Here is a 24969-nt window from a genome sequence, read left to right on the forward strand (position 1 = left end):
CAAGCATGAATACCAGAGATTTCTTCTCGTCATTTTCTCTTTGTATTAGGATAAACCCGATAAATCCTTAACAATGAACGTTTTTCTTCTTGCTAAATCTTATTCCAATCATCAAACTTCAAGTGGTAATTGCAGTAATGGGAACTTGAACGAGCAAACGAAATCCTCCTTATATGAATTTTCTCACTTGAAGACAATACCTCTGCAATTTAAGGTTGTGTGTTATTAGTGTTAATAAATAGGCGCAAATTGCTATTTTTCTCATTCTTTTATACGTATCTTATCTTCTTGATTGCTTCCTTCTTCGCACGACTGTTTGATAACATTAGTCAGCGAATAGGGATAAAAAGTGAGCGTTTTTCTCAACGCTGCCGTATACCTTCTTCAATTCCAGCCGGGTCGGCTTGTACAAATATTTATCTTGAACAAACTCAAAATGGGCTGCAGTATTTCAATGAAGAACACAATGTGTAAAAAGGATGGAGAATGTCTTGCATTAGGCGAGACACTGAATTCTGCTGAAATACTCCTTATTCGACAGACTTGGCTCAGTCTTGAACAAGATATTAAAAATATTGGAAAAGAGTTATTCTTGAGGTGAGATATATATGCTTTCATACTTGCTGATTATTTAATAGAACCTAAATACAAAACCTATGTAATTCTGAGACAAAAATTCAAAATTTTTATTTTTGTTTGCAGGATATTTCAACTTTTAATTGTTCATCTTTTAATGAAATAATTGCATTTTTAATGATTGTTTTACGTTGCCAAGGAGAATGGTTTCTTTCCCTCCATCGCTGTTGAATGTAATAAAGGCCGTGACAAACGGTCCCAACATTTATCCCAACATTTAACTCAACACTAATTTGTAGCCAAACTTTGGCCAACATTTTGACCCTACCATGACAAACGGTCCAAACATTTGATCCAACATTTGTAGCCAATATTTGGCCAACATTTTGACCTAACCGTAAACGGTCTCAACATTTGACCCAACATTTTTAGCCAAACGTTGGCCAACATTTTGACCCAACCATGACAAACGGTTCCAACATTTGATCTAATATGCTTAGTCAAACTTTGGCCAACATTTGAAAACCAACCTTAACAAACGGTCCCAACATTTGACCCAACATTTTTATGCAAAATTTGGCCAACATTTTGACCCTACTTTTTCAATTGAAGTTTCTTTTTTACGTACTGTTTTCGGCTCAAATGCAAAGTTCAATAGTAGGGAGTCACTTTAAAACAACGATTTAGACTTAGATTCAAGGTTTAATTTGATATTTCATTATCTCTTCTCAGATCGGAGCACTGCACTAAGCCGTTGCCCTTGTCTTCCTTGCTAACAAGTTAACGTTATATAGGAAAACCTTTTGAGAACTTTGACTCCTTGGCAGCGTCTACTGACATTTTTTTGCTCTTAGTCTCCTCAAAGTAGTTTTGATTCCTCTGAGCCATCACACCCGTGACAACATTTTACCACAATCTTTCTCGTTATAGGTACTTCGAAAAGAATCCATCTTATCAAAATCTTTTCCCTGAGTTCCGGAACCTGAGCCGTACTGAGATGGAGCAGTCTCGTGCCGTTTTAGGGCATGGAAAACGAGTCATGAAGGCAATAGAAAACGCTGTTGCAACTTTACACGACCATGAAGTCCTTGAAAGTTATTCTATAGAACTGGGAAAGAGACATGTAAACAGGAAATTAAAGGAGTATCATTTAAAAGTAAGTTTTTATGTAAACGTATATTCTTAACTTGATTTATATGTACGGTCTAACCAAGTGGTCAGGTTGGATTATACATGTTGAGATGTCGTATAACCAATGGACAGTTACAGTGATACCTCTATTATGTGAATCTCTCATGAAGCGGACAACCTTCATTAAAGAATCCTAGTCAGCTACAATGCATTGCGCGCCGGAATCAAAACAATAGTCCATCTTCTCTGCCAGGCAGAATGGCGAATTTGTAGGTGAAGTTTGAAAATCCAGTTCCTGTTATGTACAGTGTACAGGGTAAATGATATAAAGACTAATAAAACACAGCTTCAGTGGGTAGTTCTAGTTCTTTACTAGAGATCTCACACACGCACGAGGTACAAATCATGTGATGCAAATTAACATAAATTGACATATGTTACAGTTCCATCATCAGTCTTGTTATTCCTGCTAGACGCTTTAAGATAATCACTGATAGAATAAACTGATAAGTACATTCATTTTATGCTTTCCATGAGATTTTTTAAATTTTGGCAACGAAAATAAGGTAAATTTCAAAAGTTGTGTTGTCTAACAGTTGGGCGACAGAAAAGTCATAATGAATTCAACCGACTTGCTGTGGAATGAAAGGAAGGGATCTTTGAGAATAGACCAGTTTCGAATTCCAAATTACCGCTGGTTCCGGCTTGATTACAGACTCATTTGCACAGGGTTAGCCTCGTATCAGTGTTTAACTATTCACAAATACCAACGGTAAAGTAAAGAATGCACAACTTCAACAATACAAACACTTTGAAACTCGACGGGCCTTGACTGAAACACGTGAATATTGTGCAAACTCGAGGCTAACCCTGTGCAAATGAGTCTGTAATCAAGAAGCACAGCGGTAATTTGGAATTCGAAACGGGTCTATTTGAGGACTTTGAGGACTTTGGCATAGCGAATTTGCAGAAATTGTGCTCCACCAGTGCATGAAAGAGCTTCGAGAACGATGTTAGGGAACGATGTAAGCAATGATATAGGGGCGCAATTCATCGTAGTCGACTATGATTTTTTAAACGAGGGATAAATGTAAGTTCCCGTATATTTCCTTGCATATTTATTGTAAAACAAACCCCTATTCAAGGCACCATGCGAGTTCTTTCGCTTTTAAAATAAAGGTATCACTGTACTTGTTTATAACAGCCAAAAATTGTCTTATTTTGCGATTCACGTTTTTGTTTTTTGTTTTTTTTTTTCTTCAAAAGATATTGCCACAAAAGTGAAGATATACAATGTAAATCAATTAATAGCTATTTAGAGTTAAATAAGAAAATAATTCTAGAAATATGTATATCTATGAATATCTGCTCGATGATTGGTTATCTAGCTTCAAGGACTACAATTAGATTATTTGCATACTAACCGGGACCCTTTGAACAAAATTTAAGATAAATAAGACTTTAGCCAATCAGGAGACGGCAAAATCAAAATTATATTGACCTCAGCCAATCACATTCCCACGTTTGTTGATAAGTTTTTCTCAGAAATCTAGGCTTTGTATAATTCTCGCCTCTGATTGGTTCAAGTTTGCATTAAGTTTGATTCCTTTGTTTTCACTCTATGCCGTGATTGGTTAACTTTCTTCAAGTGGTCCTGTTTGTGTCCGCACAGTAAACTCGGAGTTCGTGATTTAAAGTCTTGTTTAATGCGTTCAACTTTACCAGTAACAACTGTCCAATTTTTATTGATTTATCGTTTATTCATTGACTTAATTTGTTTATTGGACTTCTTGTTAATTAGGATATGAGGAGAGCTTTCATTGATGTCATACGTGAAAGGCTGAAGGATGTCTGGACAAGAGAAGCGGCAATTGCCTGGAGTAAACTTTTTTGTCGAATAAGCAATGGCATATTGAAAGGCATCAGTGCAAGTTGTTGAAAGAAAATAAAACAGCCTATTGTAAGATAACTGAAGTCAAGATAGGATGCAACAAAACAACAACAACAACAACAACAATACATGGGTTATCACATGAGGTAAACTGAAATAGCTGGCAAAGATGGCTAACAGATTCAAAAAGACAGTTATATGATGATGATGACGTAAGAGGCAAGCGTACCATAACTATTCAATGTCATTTGCATATATTCAGTATATCATCTATACACGCCACCACTGTTATTTTATAAAAATATATAAACCCTGTCTTCAGATTGATCTACGAACTATTTAAATATCCTCCGCATTATGTTATCAATACAATCCATTGTTATGATAAACTCTGTCTTCGGATTAGTCCACGAATTATTTAAATATTCTCCGCATACATTATCTACCACTCTTTGCAAAAAATCGGTCAAGAGCACAACTGGTACTTTTGTAGCACTCCCGACCCACCCTTATAATCTGTGTTCGGTGATGACCATGTTTTCTTCGACGTCGGGTTTCTTTTGCGCGTTTTCTTTTCTTAAACCACTACGTCCTTCCTCAGTCATAGCAGATAGCTAGTGGAGAGAGCCCGTGAGAATCTGGGACCGAAACTTATGGAACTTTAGAGTTCGATATGAAAAATATCAGTGCGATCACCCGGGGTGCCATCAATATGACCAAATCTGTGGGATATCAACAAGAAAATCAATCGATTTCATCTAATTTCTTTGCAATTTCTGCTCTGCAAAGCACTTTCGTTCATTAAAAATCCGCCCATAACAAAGGCACCAAACAGGTCTTTATCATTATTGCCGCCTTGAATATTCTCATTAGTAGTTGGCAGTGAAATTAAGATGATAATATCTGCGTCATTTTTTAGTTTCTTCCTGTATTAATCATATCTTACTGTTAAGAAGAGATAACTAGCTAAAAACTAGTGTGAGCTGCGTCGGTGTTTCTAATGAAGCAGTAATGATAAAAAGGTAAATTATACACCGTGAAAAGATGAAAAAACTTACTGACGTTTTGGACGCTAGTCCTTCGTCGGAGTAAAAGAGCTCTTCTAATTCGACGAAGGACTAGCGTCCGAAATGTCTTTTCATCTTTTCACGGTGTATAATTTACCTTTTTATCATTATTATTAGTTGTCAAAACAATCATTAATCTAAGGTCAAATTGAATACTAGAAAAACTGTAGTTCACTAGATTTTTATTAGTAATTAAAATGATCTATTGTTCTGCGGCTTTCCGGATTTGTTTTAGGTGTTCATTAAGTAGTACTTGTTCTCATGTTGGCATTCAGAAATTAATTCCGATCTTTTGTTGAGGAGGCTAGCTTTGTCGGCTTTAATAATGTAGAGGTTTTCTGTTAGGCAGAGATTACACCTTTTGGAGATGTTATTGTATGAACTTGCTTAGGCTGTTATTGACCAGTTGATCTTGTAATTTCTCCTGCCGTCTTTTAATATATATATATATCTATTTATTACAAAGTATGTAATGTGGTCTATACTGTTGAAACAGTGCTCGATGCGTAGGGATGCAGAGCAATAGATATATAGTAAAGATTGGATTAAAGACGAGACATGTTCACTGTAATTCCGAGTTTCGTGCTTACGCACTCATCAGACAGACTTTAATCCATTAAAGTCTGTCTGATGAGTGCGTAAGCACGAAACTCGGAGTTACAGTGAACATGTCTCGTCTTTAATCCAATCTTTACTATATATATATCTATTTATTATATAGATATCGATGAAATACCAGGCCTAGGTTTTCTCTAGTGTCGAAAACTTGATATCTTTCACCAGTGGAAGATACCATATCTTTCACACGTGAAGATATCGCTGTTGAATCGGCTTGCTATTTTAATAAAGAATTTCTGAGCTTTTGTTTTATTTAAGTTTCATCGATATCTATATAATAAACAGAACATTACATGGCCGCTTGGAGATACGAATTTTATCTTCGAGTGTTCAATTGATATCTCACGAGTGAGCGCGCGCCCATGAAATATCCTCTATATATCCGATAGATAAATAATGCTTTGTCTCAAAATTGAGGGTCATTTATTGGTCATTTATTCGTTTCGACTGCAAACTGCTAGTCTTCATCAGGCGATGCTGTAGACTGGAAGGTGTGTCTGTTAGTATACCGCTCGTCGGATAATCTGTGCTGCAATTGGTTAGTCGGTTTGTGCTGCGAGTGGTTGTTTGGTTGTTGCGTCTCTCCCCACAGTGTTTTCTTATTGTCAGTATCCACAGTTCAAGGATTGTTACACTGTCCCTATTGATTTCATTAGGGTGGAGTCGGATCTGAATGGTTTCCTTGACTATGATAGATGTCAGAATTTTTCAAAAGAGGATTAATTGCGGCGAACGGCGCACTTCCGCTGTAATAAATTCTGATTGGTCAGTACGTTACTTCATCCCGGCACGTTTGATGGTAACAAGTATCTGATATCAATATATGCTTTAAGGCTCAAATCAAACGTCGAACTTCACAAGAGCCGAACCCAATTCGGATACAATGGATAACAAGGCCGTCTTCTCTATGATGTCATTAGGTTCGGCTCGTGACATTTGACGTTTGACATGAGTATTAGTATATGTTGCGATAAACTAAATACGTTTTAAATGAACTATCTTGTATTTCAAAGTGGTATCTTTTAATCCTAAACCCTAAACCTTAAATCTAAACCTAAACCTAACCCTAACCCTAACTTCTAAACTCTAACTCTAACTCTAACTCTAAGCTCTAACCCTAAACTCTAAACCTTAAACCCTAACCCAAACTCCCCCCTCCCCTCCTTTCCCACAGACGAATGAGATGGTATGGTGGAGAGTATCTATGGTTTTCTGGAGAGAATCTGTCGTTCGTGCCTCGCAGTTCTTCCTTCGATTCTCCAGGTTACCTTCACCAAATTGAAATGATAGAGCCAAAGTGTTACTCCTGATACAGCAGCAGCTTTACTGTTGTGTGGTATTGCATGGCATCACCTAATATTGTTTACATTTGTGCTGCGTAATACTTTTTTCTTTTTAATTACTGGAAAAAGTTAAGTATGTGGGTTGAGTTCGTTCGATATTGTACTTTTCAATCGCTAGGGTTAGCTTTTATTGTACTATATCGTATATTTATCTATTTATTATATATTTTAATGCATTTGTCAATATTCAGTGTAAAATTGCGAAGATTGATTGTAATAAATCAATTTAGAATGTATAGAGAACCAAAAAAAGGAAATTTCCTTTCGATATGAATTTTCTCATTTGAAGACAATACCTTTGTAATTTAAGGTTGTGCGTCATTGGTTTCGACAAACGGGTGCAAATTGCTTTTTCTTTCTATATTTCCTATCTAAGCTCACTTCCTTGACTGCTGTAACCTTCCGTGAATGTTTGAGAACAACAACAACTGTTTCTGCTAAGCTGCCGAAACCTCCGTCGAATTCAGTTCCCCGCTGACTCAGTTTGGTCAAATATTTCAGTATCTTAACTAAAAATGGGCTGCAATATTTCAGCGGGTAACATGATGGGTAAAGAAGATGAAGAACGTCTTGCTTTTGGCGAAACACTGGATTCTGCTGAAATACTCCTTATTCGACAGACTTGGGTCAGTCTTGAACATAATATAAAAAATATTGGAAAAGAATTATTCTTGAGGTAAGATATATGCTTTCCTAATATTAGCTTGTTGATTATTTAATGTAGAACTTCAAAATATATAAAACTAAACGTAATTGGGAGAATTGGAAAGATTCAAGATTTTCTTTTGCGGTTGATTTATTCAATTTTTTAATGATTTCTAAAGCGGTACAATATTGATTTTTAAATGAGTATTTTCGTTGCAAAGGATATTTTTTGCTTCATTGTCAATGATTCTAAATGTTTGTTCTTCTTGGATCGGAGCACTAAGGCCGTAGGACAGCAGGTCTCGTCTAAGTCGCAGTGTACACAACCTTTGGAAGTTTTGGAGATATTCATAAAACTCATCACTGCTCGTGTTCCAATATATGAAGGACTATTTAAAATCGAGTGTAACTCACCCTCTGCGAATCTAAATAAATAAATCACTTTTATTTAAGTGTCTAGTCGTTCTATCGCTTTCGCACTAATTGGAGACACTTTTCGCTCACACGCACTACCACTACATTCAATATTCTATGCACACAACGATCAGCTCACATGTTGATTTTTACGGAGGCAGGAAAGCGGAAAACCCGGAGAAAACCCTCGTAGCATAGGAGAGAACAACACATCAGACCAACTCAATTCACAAGTGGCGACCGCAGGGCTCGAACCAACGACCCGTTGGACCCGCGGCAGCTCACATGTTGATTTTTACGGAGGGAGGAAACCGGAGAACCCGGAGTAGACCCTCGTAGCATAGGAGAGAAAAACACATCAAACAAACTCGATTCACATGTGGCGACCGCAGTGCTCGAACCAACGACCCGACCCGTTGGACTCACGGCGGTGAAAGACGACACGTTAGCCGCGAACGCCACCCATGCTACCCTGCCTAGTTCAGCATAGATCGCCTATCATTTTTATTTCAGTTTTGGTCATAATTTTGATAAATATCTATTAGGAAATCCCATGATCTCGAAAACAGTTCGGAATTTATAGGTTTCCAAGACATGTTTTGAAATATTTCAAAATTGGACGACACTTAATCTAAATAAGGTGAGTCAAGTTTGAGAACTTTCAAAAACATCACGAGTGTCTATCAATTCCGAATTGCACGAGAAGATCATGTGATTTTTGGTTTATGAAATATACTCAAGAAAATTGAGAAACTTAATTGGAACTCTACATAGTAAAATTAACGATTTAATTGTACTCTTCTTGTCCAATCAGAATCGAGTACTTTTTTTGAGTGTATAATAAGCAAAGTAATTATTTTTCTTACACGAATGGTAGATATTTCTTTTTTTTTTTCTTTTCTCTCGGCCTCTAATCTTAATCCATCTGAACCCTCAAACCTGTGACAGCAGTTTACCCGCGCAATCTTTGTCGTAGGTACTTCGAAAAGAATCCATCTTACCAAAATCTTTTCCCTGAGTTCCGGAACCTGAGCCGTACTGAGATGGAGCAGTCTCGTGCCGTATTAGGGCATGGAAAACGAGTCATGAAGGCAATAGAAAACGCTGTTTCAACTTTACACGACCATGAAGTCCTTGAAAGTTATTTTATAGAACTGGGAAAGAGACATGTAAATAGGAAATTAAAGGATTATCATTTAAAAGTGAGTTTTTATGTTAAATTATATCCTTTACTTGACTTATTTGTGTGGTAACCGTAGTCACGTTGAACGGATTCTTGAGATTTCATCACGTGATGGCAGCCATGACAGGAGGCACAACAATAGTCTCTTGCCCCTTGGAAACTGAGTTCTTTCTCATGTAAATTAGGTTAGACCAGATTCAATTGTTCCTGCCTCCTGTTATGGCTGCCATCACGTGATGGTACTTGCAAAGCCTCTATAGACCTCTTTAGCTTTGTTGTTTGTTGTGCACATTACAGACCATGTGATGCCACTCTTGGGAGTTGATTCTTTCACGTGTAAATATTTTAACATCTTCGTCATAAAAGAACAATTCTCAAGCGAATGTCATGTGATCTGAAATGCGGAATTTACATACGAAGGTAAAGAGGTCTATTAACTGATCTTTACCCCAGGTGATCTCGCCTCGAAGCGCGCAAAGGATTTTTTGTCAAAGCGAACAGTTCCTAATACATAGTCTCCTATTTCATAATATCTCACGGTAATCAAAATGGCGGCTGGTGATTAGACAACGCCGATTGCGCTTACTTTTATTGCATTTATGCTTTGTTTTCATTAGTTTTAATTGCTGATAGGGCAAGAGGGAGCTTTTCTGGTACATGTAACATATAATTTTTCAATGTAAAGTTATATTTCAGGACGTATTTTAAAAAGGTTAACTCGAAATACGACTCCATCCCGAAGCCATCATAAAAACTTTTGGTGATGCAACAAAAATGCTTCTGATTGGTTAATAGTAATTGGAAGTGCATGCGCGAGATCACCTGGACCGGTAGCGAACTTCATCACGTACTCACTACAACCCATTTATTCATTAATTGGACTTCTTGTTCATCAGGATATGAGGAGAGCTTTCATTGACGTCATACGTGAAAGGCTGAAGGATGTCTGGACAAGAGAAGTGGCAATTGCCTGGAGTAAACTGTTTTGTCGTGTCAGCGATGGCATGTTGAGAGGCCAAGTCCAGCAGAAGCACCTAACTTTATCACTAAAATCATATCCCAAGTACTAGACAAAGACATTAAATTCTTCGTTCATTTAGTATTCTTTCGCTTTCATTATCTATAATATGATCATGATGACAAGGTGCAAGTGTACCAACATTAATATCAGTATCAATGCACTTTTTATAAAACATTTTTTGATGTTTTTTTTATGAACTTCACACAGGATTTGGCGTGTGTGCCTTATAGTGTACCTTACTCGTAACGCCTAGCCAGCAGCAAATGTTTTTGCCATCTTTTCATTGTTACTATGTAATCATCCGGCTGCCTTATTGTGGATATATCTTTAACACAGCTTGTATATAATTCTGGTTGCACTGAATGTATGGTAGCTCAGTCCAATGGCCAGCTTTCAGGTGGGTAGGCATAACTTTTCCACGTTTACTTTACAATCGTCCTGCCTCAGTGTATTGAACATATCTTACAGCTTGTTATAATTCTGGTCGCACTGAATGTATGATGACTCGACTTGGATGGCAGGCAAGACTTTTCCAGTTTAATATATATCATGTCTTACTATCGATTTGCTTTGGCTCTATCGATCCCAGAGAGCATTGACTCAGTAATATAGCCAAAGAGTTCGGCCCAGGCTTGTGCTACATCTGTTGTGCATGCAGGACCAAGCATGTCTTGTAAGGTCCATAGCAGACACTCTCCAACAATCTGCCAAGAATCATAAAAGCAAATTAGTGATTTTTACTATCCAACTATTTAAATTAGAGTACAAATGATGGTAAGCCTGAAGCGACATTGATGGTTTTCACAGCCGCCATGTTGGATGAATTTAACAAAAGTTTCGTCATTATTCTCTTTTGTTATATCATCCAACATGGCCGCCGTGTCTTTAGTTATTTCATTCTCTTGAATGATTGAAAACCAGCAATTCGTACTCTAAGTTATTTTGTACAGTAAAAAAATCTTCATTTGGGAAAAAGTAAGCTCAGTTAATAAATAACTTATTTGACATTTTAGGGTATTTAGAATACGAGTGGACATGTTTTCTCGTTGTGTTTTGTCTCGCCCCATCGGGCTCGACAGGACTCGAAAAGATATCCATCCGTATTCCACCCTAAAATGTCTAGTAATAAGATCTATGTATCTGATCTATAAGATATATTTGTCAGTGTGGTGAAGATAACTAAATCCCACAAACAAAAGAAAATGAACTAAGAGGAGGAATCTCTGGTATTCATGTTTGTACTAGGCACCGTTTGATGCTATTTTAGAATCACATTTGAAACTCATGAGTGGGTTGAAACATGAAACAGAGATACAACTGTTTTGTGCGATGCTCGGGAATCGAACGAATATTCACCTTTTTTTCTTGAGAAATTTCTATCAGAACTCTATACATCCACTAGTGGCTGTATCTAATTAGCATTATTTATGCTTTCTTGTTGTACCTAATTATCTAATTCGCTTCCGTGTTGTGTCAGCCATACAATCTCGAGCCGGAGGCCAGTGATTGTATGGCCGATAAACAACCCGGCCGTTCCTATTGTGAACATTACTTACATCAAAATGTTGTCTTTGTATATTCCACGGAAGATGCCTGTCACCTAGATTGGCCAAATAACAAGTGAATGTCTCTGAATCATTAAGAGAAGACACCGCATTTTCCATTGCGTTCATGACTCGCTTTGCATGTAAATACAATGACCTTGAGTTAAGGATATCTTTTAATTCCAACCCTTTGAATGCAGGAAATGTGCTTTGCAGATTAGGGTTCAATTCAAATAATCTTAAAAACAAAAAGATAAGAATGCGATAAGTAATTAAGTAAATGTCAGTCTGCCATATCCGCTCTGTCAAGTCAGTGTCAGATTCGTTTTCACTATGTTTCTAACATGTCATTTCCCGTATGTGACTTTATATTGTCAACTATGACAATTTTATCAAATCTGATTGTTGAAAAAGTTTTTTTTCAATCTAGTAGTCTTAATTGAACACCTATAATTGGACTGTTGGCCGACAAGTCGAGCGCGGGCTCAAAATATTTTTTCAATGACTTTTCTCGCTTTTTAACCAAAGTATCCCATTGTTTTTTGGTCGTTTCATTATTAATAATAATAATAATATAAAGTTCTTAACAAACGCATCATACAACGTCTCGATGCTTTTTACAAAAGGACCAAACGGATATCAAATTTGTTGAAAAAATTGCAAAAAAAAAGTCAGTTACTCCTGGTGAACAGGTAGTGTTTTAGTGCAGATTTAAACTCTGGTACTGAACTTGAGTACTTAATTGCATCAGGGAGATTATTCCAGAGTGCAGCCAAATCGAAGGTTCTTTTTCCAAACGTTGATGTCTTTGGTCTTGGAGTCGCAAGCAGAAATTTAGAGGAGGAACGTAGGGTAGTTAGCATTACATAATTACTTATATTTAAATGGAAATAGGGCTGAGGGTCGTCTTATTCTGTCTCTAATCATATACTCAGAATGATTACAGAATGCAACGAATTGGACTCCACTTATATCAGACCTATTATACCATTACCGCTAATTATCCATTAATTCGATGGTCATAAATTTTAAATGAAATACCCTGTCACCTGCAGATGATTTGTTTCTTACGTCTAATTTTTTATTTTTTTTTATTATTTATTTATTTTTTTTTTTTACTTAAACATCATCTCAATTTTGTATTTTAATTCAAATTTTGCTTTTGAAAAAAATCCAAGAAAAACATTTTTTGCACTCGGCTCGGCTCGTTAAGGCCCCGTCCACACGTATCCGGAAATTGTTGTATCCGCAAATTATTTTTTGCGGATACGAAAATGTTTGCGTCCACACGCAGCGTATTCGAATCGTTTTCACCGTCCACACGTATCCGTTTTCGTAAAATGTGCGGATACGGACACAAAAATTTGCGGACACGTGTGGACGCAACCCGTATCCGTAAAAAAAAAAAATTGCGGATACAAAAATTTGTGGACACGTGTGGACGTTGCCAAAAAGTGAATGACGGGCTAAAAATACTAGTAGATATGTGCACCTGAATTTGTGAAAGTTACGAGTTTTTACAAATTTACAGCCAAATTCGCAGTCTTGTTGCCAATTTTGAACAATGCATACTGTAAATCATCCCTTGAGCCAATCTATTGGAAATAAGATTTATTTTGATCACTCGCTGTATTTGAACTCAATGCTTCATTTCAGAGAGTTCGAAACAGAAGCCAAAATGTTCATTGCTCGAGTGTCCTCAATTACTGTAACCATCGTCAATTGACACTGAACATTTTTCTTTTTCCTTCCTTAAATAGTTTACTCTCTTCAAAACTGTAAAATTCGCGGTTATGTTTGTGTTCCTGGTGTAAACAAGGCTTCAGAATAAGTTTATTAGTGTGGTACTCTAGCACCTTCGATATAGAGATTTTGAATATTTATTCCTTCAACATATATACTTGGTTGTTAAATTTTGCCTTGGGAATAAAATCAGTTCCCCATCGAATCTAAGGCAAAAAAATGAACTCTATCGGTGTTCCAGAAGCTCTACGCCTAAGGTCATATACGATTCCAAATGAAACTGTTACTGAGAATGTGATGAAAATGAAAAGAAAAAAATAGAATTGCCAGATAAAAGCCGGCAAATCTAAAAAGTACACTTCAAGATTTTTTGATTGATGTATGATATGCAGGCACTCAGTAATAGGAGTAATGTGTATTATGTATGTGTCTCAAATTAAAGTGTAAAAACAATTGGTGTTCATTTACAGCTTTTAAAGCTTTTACAGCTTATTATTTATGATTTGGTCACGAAAGAAAAAAAAAAAAAAAAAAAAAATTTTAATGTCTTTAACCAATCTACTTCAGATCGTTTTTCTATCCTTTTAGTAAGAATTGATTGATTGTGATATTCATATTGTACACAATGCAATATCTCAAAGCTGCATTAACGAGGCCTTTTAATGTACAAATACAACACTATTATCATATAATTTGATCTTATTTTATACGAAGGTGTAAAAAATGAAAAACTCTGAAAAATAGTCCTTAGACTTCGCGCTCAGAACAATGTGACCCTCGAACCTTGTTGTAAATGTTAGTAAAAAAACAAAAACGAAAAAAAAAAAAAAAAAAAAAAAAAACGATTTTCGTCTTTCGTTATCTGATAAGTTTAATCTAGAATGTTACCATAGTAATTTTTCCTTTTATAGTGTTTTTTTGTCCCATGTTTTTTTAACCATTTAGTTGCGTCGTTCTCTTATGTTAAAAGATCTATGATTTTAATTTTAAATCGGGTCATTCTTTTATCTGCAAGTTTGTTTTGTATATATATATATATATTTTTTTTTTCCCTGCCTTCCTGCCTTTCCTTGATTTACCGATCGCGATTTAATTTAGTGTTTTCAAGCTTTCCACGTTTTTTCCCCGTGTCAATTCTAAGTAAAAAACACGTTCAAATATATATGGAAACAAAACCTTCCTTCAGTACTAACTAAAAACGTATAATGCAACTGCTTCATATTATCAATATCATTATTAGTCTTGGTTTTTATAAGCCTTAATTTTGCTATAAATATTGGAAAGTTTTCAGTTATCAATTTACCTGGCGAAAAGCTTCCTTCCCGCGGCTACTTTAACAGGTTCCACAAGACTCCATGTCTGATAAATCAACTTCTTTTGCTCCTCTGAAAGCGGAATTGGCTGGAATGCAACTGAAGTACACGAGGTGCCTGATAGTACATGGCCATTCACCGCCACACTTGCTCCACATCCCATATCTCGGCTAGGAAAACTCGAAAAGAAAAAGAATTAAACAAGCAAGGTGATGTAATTTTCGCTGTTTCTACTTTTCTTGCCAGCTATTCAAACGCTTTCACGTCGCTATTAACGTTCAAACTGCAATTTGCGTTGCCTTGGAGAACATTTTAGTTCCGTAGGACATGACACGCAAATCCTAAGCTGTCAATTTTACCTTTCTATTAATTATTAGTTACTCTTATTTTATTATTGAGAGCGAGGTTTTGCGCGTGATTGTTGATTCTAGTGAAGTAATGGCATACGAAAACATCGTCCAGTGGTTTAGCACCATTTGCGATTGTGTTTGTTTAGAGCAGAGCTTTTATTAGAGAAAATGAAATCAGCCTAAGGCAACGTCACAATAACAATTGACTCAGCGTCTGTAAAGCTGATGTTACACTGGACGATTCGCAATGACAATTTTTCGCGATACTCCGTTCCACGAAAAATTGATGCCATGTAACATGCATCTACAACAATTTTCGGATTTCGCAACGTGTTGCAAGTTTTTGATTTAGTTTCAAAAACTTGCAACTCAGAATAGCAATTTTTTGCAAGTTGATTCGTATAACCGCTTCATCAACAGTTTTTCGCGCAATGCATACCCAAAATGCAGTTCAATACTCTCAGGCGAGGTGACGTCAACAAACAAGATGGCGGCTTTCAAAGCGCTAAAAAACGTCCCGTGTAACATGTTGATTTTCGAACGAACGTTGCGCGAAAAGTTGACTTTTGTAAGATGTATTAAATATCGACGAGTCGTATCGCGAAAAATCGTCGTTGCGAAACGTCCCCTGTAACGTCGGCTTAATTGAAACTCCTGGTTCAGATCAATTGAGATTTGGTAAATATTGAATCATAAATAAAGCAGTCTTAGAAAGAGAGGATATGAATAAAGACTTTCATATGTAAACAAGTGAGAGTTGTTTTTTTTTTTAGAGAGGATGTTATAATTAAATCTTCTATCAAGGCGTCAAACTCTTATTTTTTATCTTAATCCAGACTCATTGGATATCATTAGTGATCATCTTGATCCAGACTCATTAAATATCATCAGTAGTGATCTTGATCCAGACTCATTAAATATCATCAGTAGTGATCTTGATCCAGACTCATTAAATATCATCAGTAGTGATCTTGATCCAGACTCATTAAATATCATCAGTAGTGATCTTGATCCAGACTCATTAAATATCATCAGTAGTGATCTTGATCCAGACTCATTGGATATCATCAGTAGTGATCTTGATCCAGACTCATTGGATATCATCAGTAGTGATCTTGATCCAGACTCATTGGATATCATCAGTAGTGATCTTGATCCAGACTCATTAAATATCATCAGTAGTGATCTTGATCCAGACTCATTAAATATCATCAGTAGTGATCTTGATCCAGACTCATTAAATATCATCAGTAGTGATCTTGATCCAGACTCATTGGATATCATCAGTAGTGATCTTGATCCAGACTCATTAAATATCATCAGTAGTGATCTTGATCCAGACTCATTAAATATCATCAGTAGTGATCTTGATCCAGACTCATTGGATATCATCAGTAGTGATCTTGATCCAGACTCATTGGATATCATCAGTAGTGATCTTGATCCAGACTCATTGGATATCATCAGTAGTGATCTTGATCCAGACTCATTGGATATCATCAGTAGTGATCTTGATCCAGACTCATTGGATATCATCAGTAGTGATCTTGATCCAGACTCATTAAATATCATCAGTAGTGATCTTGATCCAGACTCATTGGATATTATCAGTAGTGATCTTAATCCAGACTCATTGGATATCATCAGTGGTGATCTTGATCCAGATGCAGTGCTCATATAATTATCGATGAAATATCTATTTTTCTTTACTAAAAAGGGATTTCTTCACATGTGAAGATATAACATGGTATCTTCACATGTGAAAATAACACCATTGGTAAGAATTCTTAGAAATCGCATCAAATAGAAAAATCCACCAAAATTGTATTTTATAGATAATTATACATTAAACAGCAGAGTACTTACAGGCCGCTTGGAGATTTTATCTTCTCGTGTTGAGAAATATAATCGTTCGCTGCGCTCTTGTCACTAGTAAGATATAACCTCACCACTCGAAGATAAAATCCGTATCTCCCGCGGCCTTGGAGTATACTCTATTATACGACACACTTAATATCCCGTGAATTTCGAGTTTTTCGAGTGAAATTACAGAGCGATAATACGCGGTCTGTGAACCGGTTCGAACGGGTATTTATGCTAATGTCAGCGCGAGGAAATTTTCTATTTCTGTTTGGTTCACGTCCTGAGTGGTTTGACTTCATGAGTTTTAAGTTTGCTTGCTTACAAAAAAAATGGTTGTTTTTCATGCACCCTTTCTCAGTTTTTTCCGTGTCGTACGATGGGGCGAGAAAAAATACAGCTTCAAGAGTAAAATCATCCGCCTGTAATACACAACTAGCAATGTAATAACCTCTATTTATTTAATATTTCTTTGTATATACCTATGTCAAATAAAGTTGTCATCGCCAAAGGCGATAGGCGATAGGTGATAAGCGAAAAGCGATAGCAGGTCATTCCAAGATCCAAGAATAGCTGAAATGACTTGCGTGTTTCTGCTTCTTATTCTCGTCAAGAACATGGACCTTAGTGTTGAGACTGATTCAATGTTCTTTGTATTCAACGAAACCATTTCCATGTGGAATCGCCAATCGCCTATCGCCTTTCGCGATGACAACCTTTTTTGAAATAGGTGTATTTATGGCTACTAAGAGGCGCGAGAAAATGAATTGGGCTTTAGTATGATGGCATCATTTGACTCCCTACCAGAATCCCTTGCACACTTTCTTTGTTCAGTTCATTAACACCAATTCTTCCTATTTTCATGAGGGAATAAAAATTTGAATAAGAAAGAAAATTCGCGCATCTTGGTAGTGGGAGTCAAACATCTACATCATGCAAACGTCATGTTTGTATTAATTAACAATTATTCAGGTACGCGCCGCATGCACGCTGCGATATTCATGAGACTCTCTAATGAAAATAAGTTTCAATTGATATCACTAGAATAAATACATGAATAGTTGAGTAAAATTTGGTGTCAATGAAATTGTATAAAAATTAAAATCGAAAGCTGGAACAGGGAGATGTAACAAGGCTTAAATTTAGTCGACTTTAGCTTAAAGCAATGATTCTCAATAATCTATACACGGAGTTACTACTTGGTGGCTACGTTCATGTCCAGTCTTTGCCGTTTTTTTATATACTTATTTCAATAAAGTTATATTAGTGACCTGAAAAGCTAAAAAGGCGAGAGCGACAAGGATTATGGGTGGATACATTTTACATGTTTCAACCGCTTGATAACTGTTAATGAGCTTGCACATCTTTTAGCAGTTACAGTCTCACTTCTTCTGAGCATCTTCAAGCTGCAGTTTGTGTCAAAAGCTTTACTTGTTTGATATAAAACGTTTTCCCATGATCCTCAGTGATCTCAGCTTTCTAGGTTTTTGGTGACTAACTTTATTGAAATAAATACATACGCAAAAGCGTTTAGTGAACCAAAGACTGCAAACATTTCAAGAGGATTAGTCCAATCAGACAAATAAGTTTCTTTCCTTTTCTTTTCTTTCCTTTCCTTTCCTTTCCTTTCCTTTCCTTTCCTTTCCTTTCCTTTCCTTTCCTTTCCTTTTCTTTCCTTTTCTTTTCTCTTCTTATTTTCTTTTCTTTTCTTTATTTCCGGATGTCTCGCCACGTCATGAGGCTATAAATCCGGCAAGCGTCTTTACCTTAATATGATATTTACCTTCAGTGTCTTAGTAATTACTAAGATCATTACAGTAATCTTTGAGTAGGTATATCAATAGGATGTTGATTACAACAGGAACTTCAAAACGTATTTACCCATGCAATGAATAGATTTAGCAATCTTGGACTTCAACCAAACATTTATCTAAAAGACTATATGCCCCTACGTGTTCTAGAGAATGTTTGATACTAGAAAAAAAATATGCTTATGAAGAACTGAGGCCCCCAAGAAAAGACTTGAATTATGTGAACTATATTCAATGGCGCACATTCAATTAGCGCCGGCGAACTTATAGGAACCAACTGCGACAAAACGATTTCGTACTTTGCGCTAAGCCGAAATATATCTTTCTTCACAATCTGAAATTTTCGGGTTGTTTCAAGTTATCAGTGGTTTGATTCGACATATCGTATATCTTTGTAAACATAATTTTTTTTGATGAATTCCGCTTCATTTTTAGTACATAGAGCCATTACAATTTTCGTACTTGCGCTGTTAGCTTGTAGGAGTTGTCAGGTAGCGTTCACGTAAATCTTTGTGATTTCGTTTAGTATTTTTACAGAAAGGTTTTATATTATTGCAGTATTTGTAATATGCAATATGAATATCTGTAGATATATTTTTCACTCGAGATTTCTTAGTGAAGGAAGTACGTATAAAGTTGTCTCAAACGACATATGGCTTCTCCTTATAATTGTCGTCATAAAAAGATTTCAATTACTTCTAAATTTATCGTTATATCATAGCGATAAAGTAATTTAATTACCAATAATAATATCAAATAGTAATCATCTTACCTATTATGAAAAATAAGAGTCAAATTGTCTGCCACTCCCTCAGGTTACTCCTAGAAATGAGAATTATCGTCTCTGATTCCCGAGTTTCTTTTTCTCCCCTGTGATTTTCGATTCAAAGATAAATCATTGCCTACGTCCAAGTAAAACAAAAGAAAACAAAGGAATTAGTGTGTACGTACTATGTATTACGTTGACTATTCATTTACTCATTTAAGTAAATTCACTTTAATGGATTAATATTTCATATTCGAAAAGTTAAATGCTCAAAATTCAAATGCTTCAAGGATCTTAAAAAGACTAGTCTATTTAAGATCCACGAATGCATATATATTTTTTATCTAAAGTGTGATGAACCTCTTAAAAATAGTTATTTCTATTAGATTCAAAAGGGGGATAAAGCACAAAATACAGAGTTATATTCATTTGAATTAGATTAGTCGACACTGGCTTATTTTTCTTTATTTTTAAAGTTGCACCGAGCTTTTCAGTCCGATCTCAGACCTTCTTCAGCATAAAATGCCGAAATGCTATAAATTAAACATTTATATTACGTGATTTGTCACAAGAAATTTAAACAATTGGCAGCTGTTGAAACATAATCCGATTATAAAAAATGTAAGGTAGCTAATAGTAGTTGTATTTCTAGCGCAAACTTAAGCTTCTTTTGACAATCGGCTGCTAGTTTCCTACTATGGCTTAATTGATTATATCTTTAGAACCAAATTAGTCAAGGGTGAAAGGTTTGCAAAAATATTCGTTTTTCGCTGGTGTGACCGATCGATATTGCCATAGCGACGATGGTTTTCCAGCGAGTTTTCAAGAAGGCCGCAATTTTTTTCTGCTCAGAATGGCCTGGGAATGAGCGTTGTCACTGTCAAATTTTCCGAACCCTATTCGGAACACAATTGATCATAAGTGTTATCGTAATCGTGAGAAATCTTTCTGATCCTTCAATTCAGACTCCGATTATTACTCGTTACACGGGTCATAAGCTCGTATTTATACAATAATTTAGCGATTTAAAAAAGATGGAGAAATTTAATGGTAGTGATACACTAGATGATTTGCAACGACGATTGCAACATTGTTGGGCGAAAAACTGTTCCCGTGTAACATGGCGCGCGGTTACGACTTTTAACCGCGATATTTTTGTTGCGGTAACATGTTGCAGGTTTTCGAATGACCTTAAAAATTCACAACTTTGTTGCTATCCATTTGTTTTGCCCCGCGCTCCATCTTGCACGGGACTAACTTTTAATGCAATAATATTGCGTCTCGTGTACATGTATCATTACCTGAGATGTTCTAAGATGTTCTGGCGTAAATGCCCCTTTTTAGTTTAATTTTGTTATTGTTCAAATAGATTATATATTTATTTAAGGTTGCTATTGCTCTATAAGATTTTTACAGTGCATGAATTATTAAAATAAAAATATGTAGATTTTCATTTTTCGCGAAATTTAGAACTCAATTTTTCTGCCCAATCGCGAAATTTAAGCTCTCCAAAATATGCCTCTTTCATTTTCGCGAATTAAAGTGACCACAAAAAATTAGTGCTAATAAGATAGTGCACCTCTAAATTTCTTTCAAAAGTTATTCTTTCTGCCATGTTCTTCATGTTTTATCGAATGAGAATTATAATATATTCCTATATGTTTTTCAAAAACACCGTAAAAGGCTTATCAAGATGGACATAGAATCTAATCAAGGGATTTGGAATAAAGAAACGTCATGGCCTTAAGCAAAACGATGTACTGTTTCAAAGGCCGCCCAAACATTTTCGGGATTTCAGTCGATAATTTTAATATCATATTTCCTCTATTAAACCGCCTGGGGCTTATTCATTTTCAGTGCTTTTGGACTGGGGAATTATTAAAAGGAAGGTACACTATTAGAGGCTGGGGGCTTAACAAATTTTCCTGACCTTTGGGAATTCATGATTATTCTTATTCATAATCTCGACAGGTGAAATAACTTTCAAAAGCCTGCCAAGGTAAAAGGATCACAACGTTCCTTAGGACTTATTAATCTAATAGAGGCTGGGGGTTTAATGAATTTTTGGCGCCTTAGACTTGGGCTTATTAGGAATGGGGTGGGGCAAAACTATTTCGACACGTATTTTTACTTTTTTCATTTCATGTCATAGCCCGTAGAGGAATCTGATTTTGCATAGGATGTCAAAAAGCCGTCATGTTGTTTGAATGCATCAAAAGATTTCTTAATTCTTTTTTAGTTTCTTCTTATATCAAATAAAATGACTGCCGTGGTTTTATTTGGAAATGAGCTCAAATTGAACTGAGAAACAAGTTTTTCAAAACTTTTATTTTCCAGCGGAAGTTTTGAGGGGTGATTTCGGAAGAAACTTCATCTGACAATCGCGGAACCGCGTATGGATTTTTCTAGTTTAAGGTGGCTGCCTACTTTTGAACGTTCGAATTGAGCCCACGATGAGCGCGCGCTCAAAAACCGCTGAAAAATCTACACGATTTTATTGAAGAACCATACGCGTTTTGAGCTTCAACAGGGCAAAACCCTCAAATTTTGCACGGGACTCTATATTTTTTGATAGCTCATTCGAAAAAACTCCTAAAAATCTAGGTTATATCAACATTTTAGGAAAAGTTTAAATCAGGAACACGTGAAAAAATAGATTTTTGTAGGGATTTTTGTTCGATTTTATGAGATTTTTTAAGAGCACCGAAACTACAAAATATGACAAATCAATGCATTTTTTTGTATTTTTGTCGAAAATATCCATGTATTATTGTAGAATGATTGACTAGCCTTCATTCATGCAATCATATAGTCTGCAAATAACTATTATCTTATTCATCTTAATTTTTTTCTAATCACTTCCGGTGGCGCAGTTTTTACTCCAAAAGCTCGTGCGTAGGCTTCCATTAAATGCTGATTATCTCGAAAACGAGCTCGGGACACCCTATTTTTCTTTCCAGATTTGGAATCAGCATTAAATTTCAATTCGGAAAATCGAAGTTTTAAAAAAAGCTTAAATCAATTTCCAAAAGTAGGCAGTCACCTTAAGGCTTATCTTGCCATTATGTAATTAATCTTTCCGAGTATGATCAGATAAAACGGTTTGTGATTTGTGATTCGTTGGTTTTTGTCAACAGAAGTTAATCGAGCTTACGATTACGATGGGTGCTTCCCGTAGAATCTAAAGCCAATCAGTTGATATTCCGTATATGTAACACTCACTGCAAGGCATCTGCCTCATAGTGTAGTGAGACAGGAAATAACAGCAACAATATGATGTCTACATCAAAAACTACATATTATTAGGATCATGCAGTGCAAGGCAATGAGAAAGAGGAAAGACGATAGGAAAGGAATAAAGAAAGAAAGAGAGAAAATGAAGCGAGCAACGGATTGGTCGTTGGCTGAATGGATGAGTGAACGGAAGAATTCTCTTCTTTCACATCCCCATAATGCCTTGCGTTTTTTGGGGGTAACTGTCAAAAAACTGTCCCAAATTGAAATAAAAAAACTGTCCCAAATTGAAAGGTTTCTTAATTGAATTTATACTATACCTGCTTTTATCTGTACAATACTGATTATCAGTTTATTCCACGTTATTTTTGCGTGTACAGATCATGAAGAGTTTTGGTCTTACAGAAAATGTATTGACTTACGAAAAAATGTTTACAATTTACCTTAAACGTATTCAATCTTTTTCTGTTTTTTACTTCTTCATTTTATCTTTGGATACCAAACAAGGTATTTCCAACATTGCCTGATCAGCCTTTAGCAAAATAAGTGGGTTTTTACCCTCTGGTTACCCCCCAAAGACACAAAGGATTATGGGGATGTGAAAGTCGAGAATGGATGAAACTCTGATAGCACCGAAAGTGAAAAGCACAATTCAAGTAATAATAATGATATTAAAAAAAAAACACATCCTGCTTAATTTACCTTAATTTGAATTATAACTTCAATTTCGCTATGTAGTTTAGATAATGATAATAATAAACCTTTATTTATTCCTGTTAATCCATTAAGTCATGCCCAAAGACACTGTTATCAATGAGAGCCCTGTAATAAATTCAAATCAAATATATTTAACACTAATATATTTAACACTGAATGAAGAAAATAATCACTTCACTAACTTTTTTGAAAAAAGCCTTAGTGAAGTGCTTATTTCCTTCATTCAGGTATTTTTTGCAATAGCGATTCTAAACAAATGAAACACACTTAATCTTTATAAAGAAAATCAATACCTCGATGATTAAATCATTGCCAAAAGGAAAAAAGTATTTCACTATAAGTTAAAATTTGATATGAATAAATTTCCTCTCATAAATTAAACACAGCGGTTCACGAAGTACGATAAATAAAGGCGAAAGTGATAAGTTAATTTTATTATTCATCTTCGAATGTTTCAATGTACAAAACCTAGTAAGTGTTTGTTCCACCAACTAATAATTAAGTCGGATAATATTTTTCTCCAGGCGCTTTTAGAACCTTGGCTATCTCTAAGCTGTAACTTTTTATGTAAATAATACAATATAAAAAGAGGTTTATCATTAAAGATAACTTTGAGTAACTTAAAATTGAAGTAATAAATTCTGCGAGATCTTTTTATTATGTTGGTGAAGAGATTTTTATCACGATATGGTAAGATATGGTACGTTAATATTTTTTCATTTTCACATATCAAAAATTAAATTTTGTGATACGTTTTTTGGTGAAAATCTCATCATATTAAGTATGAAGCAATAACAAAAATAGTCGGGGGCAGAAAAAAAATTTTTCTTTCCAAAGTAAATAACAATATATTCGAATTTGATTATGACAAAATGTCGAAATATAGATTTCTCTTCGAATTATTTTTTTTTTACAGCTGTTTTTTTTTTTTAAACTTGTTCCAACACTCGTGCAAATTATTTCCCCCCTTTTTGCCACCTCAAGTTTTCAAGATAGTTAATTTTAGTCCAATTACAAGCAATAGAATTTTCAACAATAAAAAAAAATAAAACCGCTCTATAGCCTGATATAAAATTGAATACAAATTTTCTTTTGAAACAGTTTTAAACTTACCAGGTTTTGTCTTCAGAAATACTGTATTAAACAGCTAAACGGCTATCCTTTCTTTCTTCAAACTGCAACAAAAGCTATAGAACTGTAATCGTTAGTTCTTCCTTTACAAATTAGGGACAAATCTTGTCTACGAACAACGCAAAGAGCCTTAAATTCACTAAGGACTCGACTTAGTATCAACACACTTCATGTGCAAGTCCGGCGTATATAACTATTATCTTCGTTTTTCTTGTGTTCTTTCTATTTTTCACTTGACTTTAGTCTTAGAATACAAATACAATATCATATTGTAGCACCAATGGGAAATCTTGCACGTACTTGTCGCACATGTATTATATATATATTTCTATTTGAATATACGCTCAATCACCTCCGGTTGAGTATCCTGGATACGGCCTAGACATTTCTCAATCCAATCAATCACTTCCAGATCATTCGACCAGTGAATCTTACAGTTTCCAATTTTGTAGTGTTCAGCACTCAAAGATAAAATGCTTAATGGATTACACACAAAAACAGGATATTTCTTGCATTTACATCGTTGATTACGATGAAATGTAAGAAATATAAATTACAGCTTTTCTAGATTTCTTTCTGTAATTCTCAAGGAATTACGTAGGCACTTTTTG

The 24969-nt window shown here is 35.4% G+C and overlaps 2 protein-coding genes across 5 annotated transcripts; one reads left to right on the plus strand and one right to left on the minus strand.

The window, feature by feature from the left end:
* The first annotated feature begins 436 nt into the window (after positions 1-436).
* LOC116292981 (cytoglobin-2-like) lies at positions 437-3755 on the plus strand. Its single transcript, XM_031700351.2, has 3 exons — positions 437-597; positions 1507-1732; positions 3509-3755. Exons 1-3 carry the CDS (start codon positions 437-439, stop codon positions 3644-3646), a joined length of 525 nt encoding a protein of 174 aa, XP_031556211.2. The 3' UTR covers positions 3647-3755.
* A 4701-nt stretch (positions 3756-8456) lies between these two features.
* Positions 8457-24696, minus strand: LOC116292989 (neuroglobin). Of its 4 annotated transcripts, none has more exons than XM_031700364.2 (6): positions 24341-24696; positions 23272-23332; positions 19283-19412; positions 14480-14668; positions 11446-11671; positions 8457-10593 (listed from the first exon to the last, which is right to left on the minus strand). In XM_031700364.2, the coding sequence occupies exons 4-6, from the start codon at positions 14650-14652 to the stop codon at positions 10447-10449; spliced, it is 546 nt and encodes a 181-aa protein (XP_031556224.1). In that variant the 5' UTR covers positions 14653-14668; positions 19283-19412; positions 23272-23332; positions 24341-24696; the 3' UTR covers positions 8457-10446. The 4 variants fall into 4 exon arrangements, with proteins under 4 accessions (XP_031556224.1, XP_031556223.1, XP_031556226.1 ...); XM_031700363.2 differs by having other exon boundaries at positions 23213-23332; XM_031700366.2 differs by lacking the exon at positions 23272-23332.
* Between the last annotated feature and the right edge of the window lie 273 nt (positions 24697-24969).

Source organism: Actinia tenebrosa, unplaced genomic scaffold (assembly GCF_029948245.1).
Source record: "Actinia tenebrosa isolate PJP-AT-01 unplaced genomic scaffold, QUT_ActTen_1.0 PGA_scaffold11__36_contigs__length_13525064, whole genome shotgun sequence".
NCBI lineage: Eukaryota > Metazoa > Cnidaria > Anthozoa > Actiniaria > Actiniidae > Actinia > Actinia tenebrosa.

Excerpts from the sequence above, each read along its gene's own strand:
- LOC116292989 (XM_031700366.2), bottom strand. The coding sequence starts at position 14,652 with ATGGGATGTGGAGCAAGTGTGGCGGTGAATGGCCATGTACTATCAGGC. Across the intron at positions 11,672-14,479 it reads GGAAGGAAGCTTTTCGCCAG|ATTATTTGAATTGAACCCTA; the intron begins GTAAATTGATAA and ends TTTGTTTTTAAG. Across the intron at positions 10,594-11,445 it reads TACAAAGACAACATTTTGAT|ATTGTTGGAGAGTGTCTGCT; the intron begins GTAAGTAATGTT and ends GATTCTTGGCAG.
- LOC116292981 (XM_031700351.2), top strand. The coding sequence starts at position 437 with ATGGGCTGCAGTATTTCAATGAAGAACACAATGTGTAAAAAGGATGGA. Across the intron at positions 598-1,506 it reads GGAAAAGAGTTATTCTTGAG|GTACTTCGAAAAGAATCCAT; the intron begins GTGAGATATATA and ends TTCTCGTTATAG. Across the intron at positions 1,733-3,508 it reads TAAAGGAGTATCATTTAAAA|GATATGAGGAGAGCTTTCAT; the intron begins GTAAGTTTTTAT and ends CTTGTTAATTAG.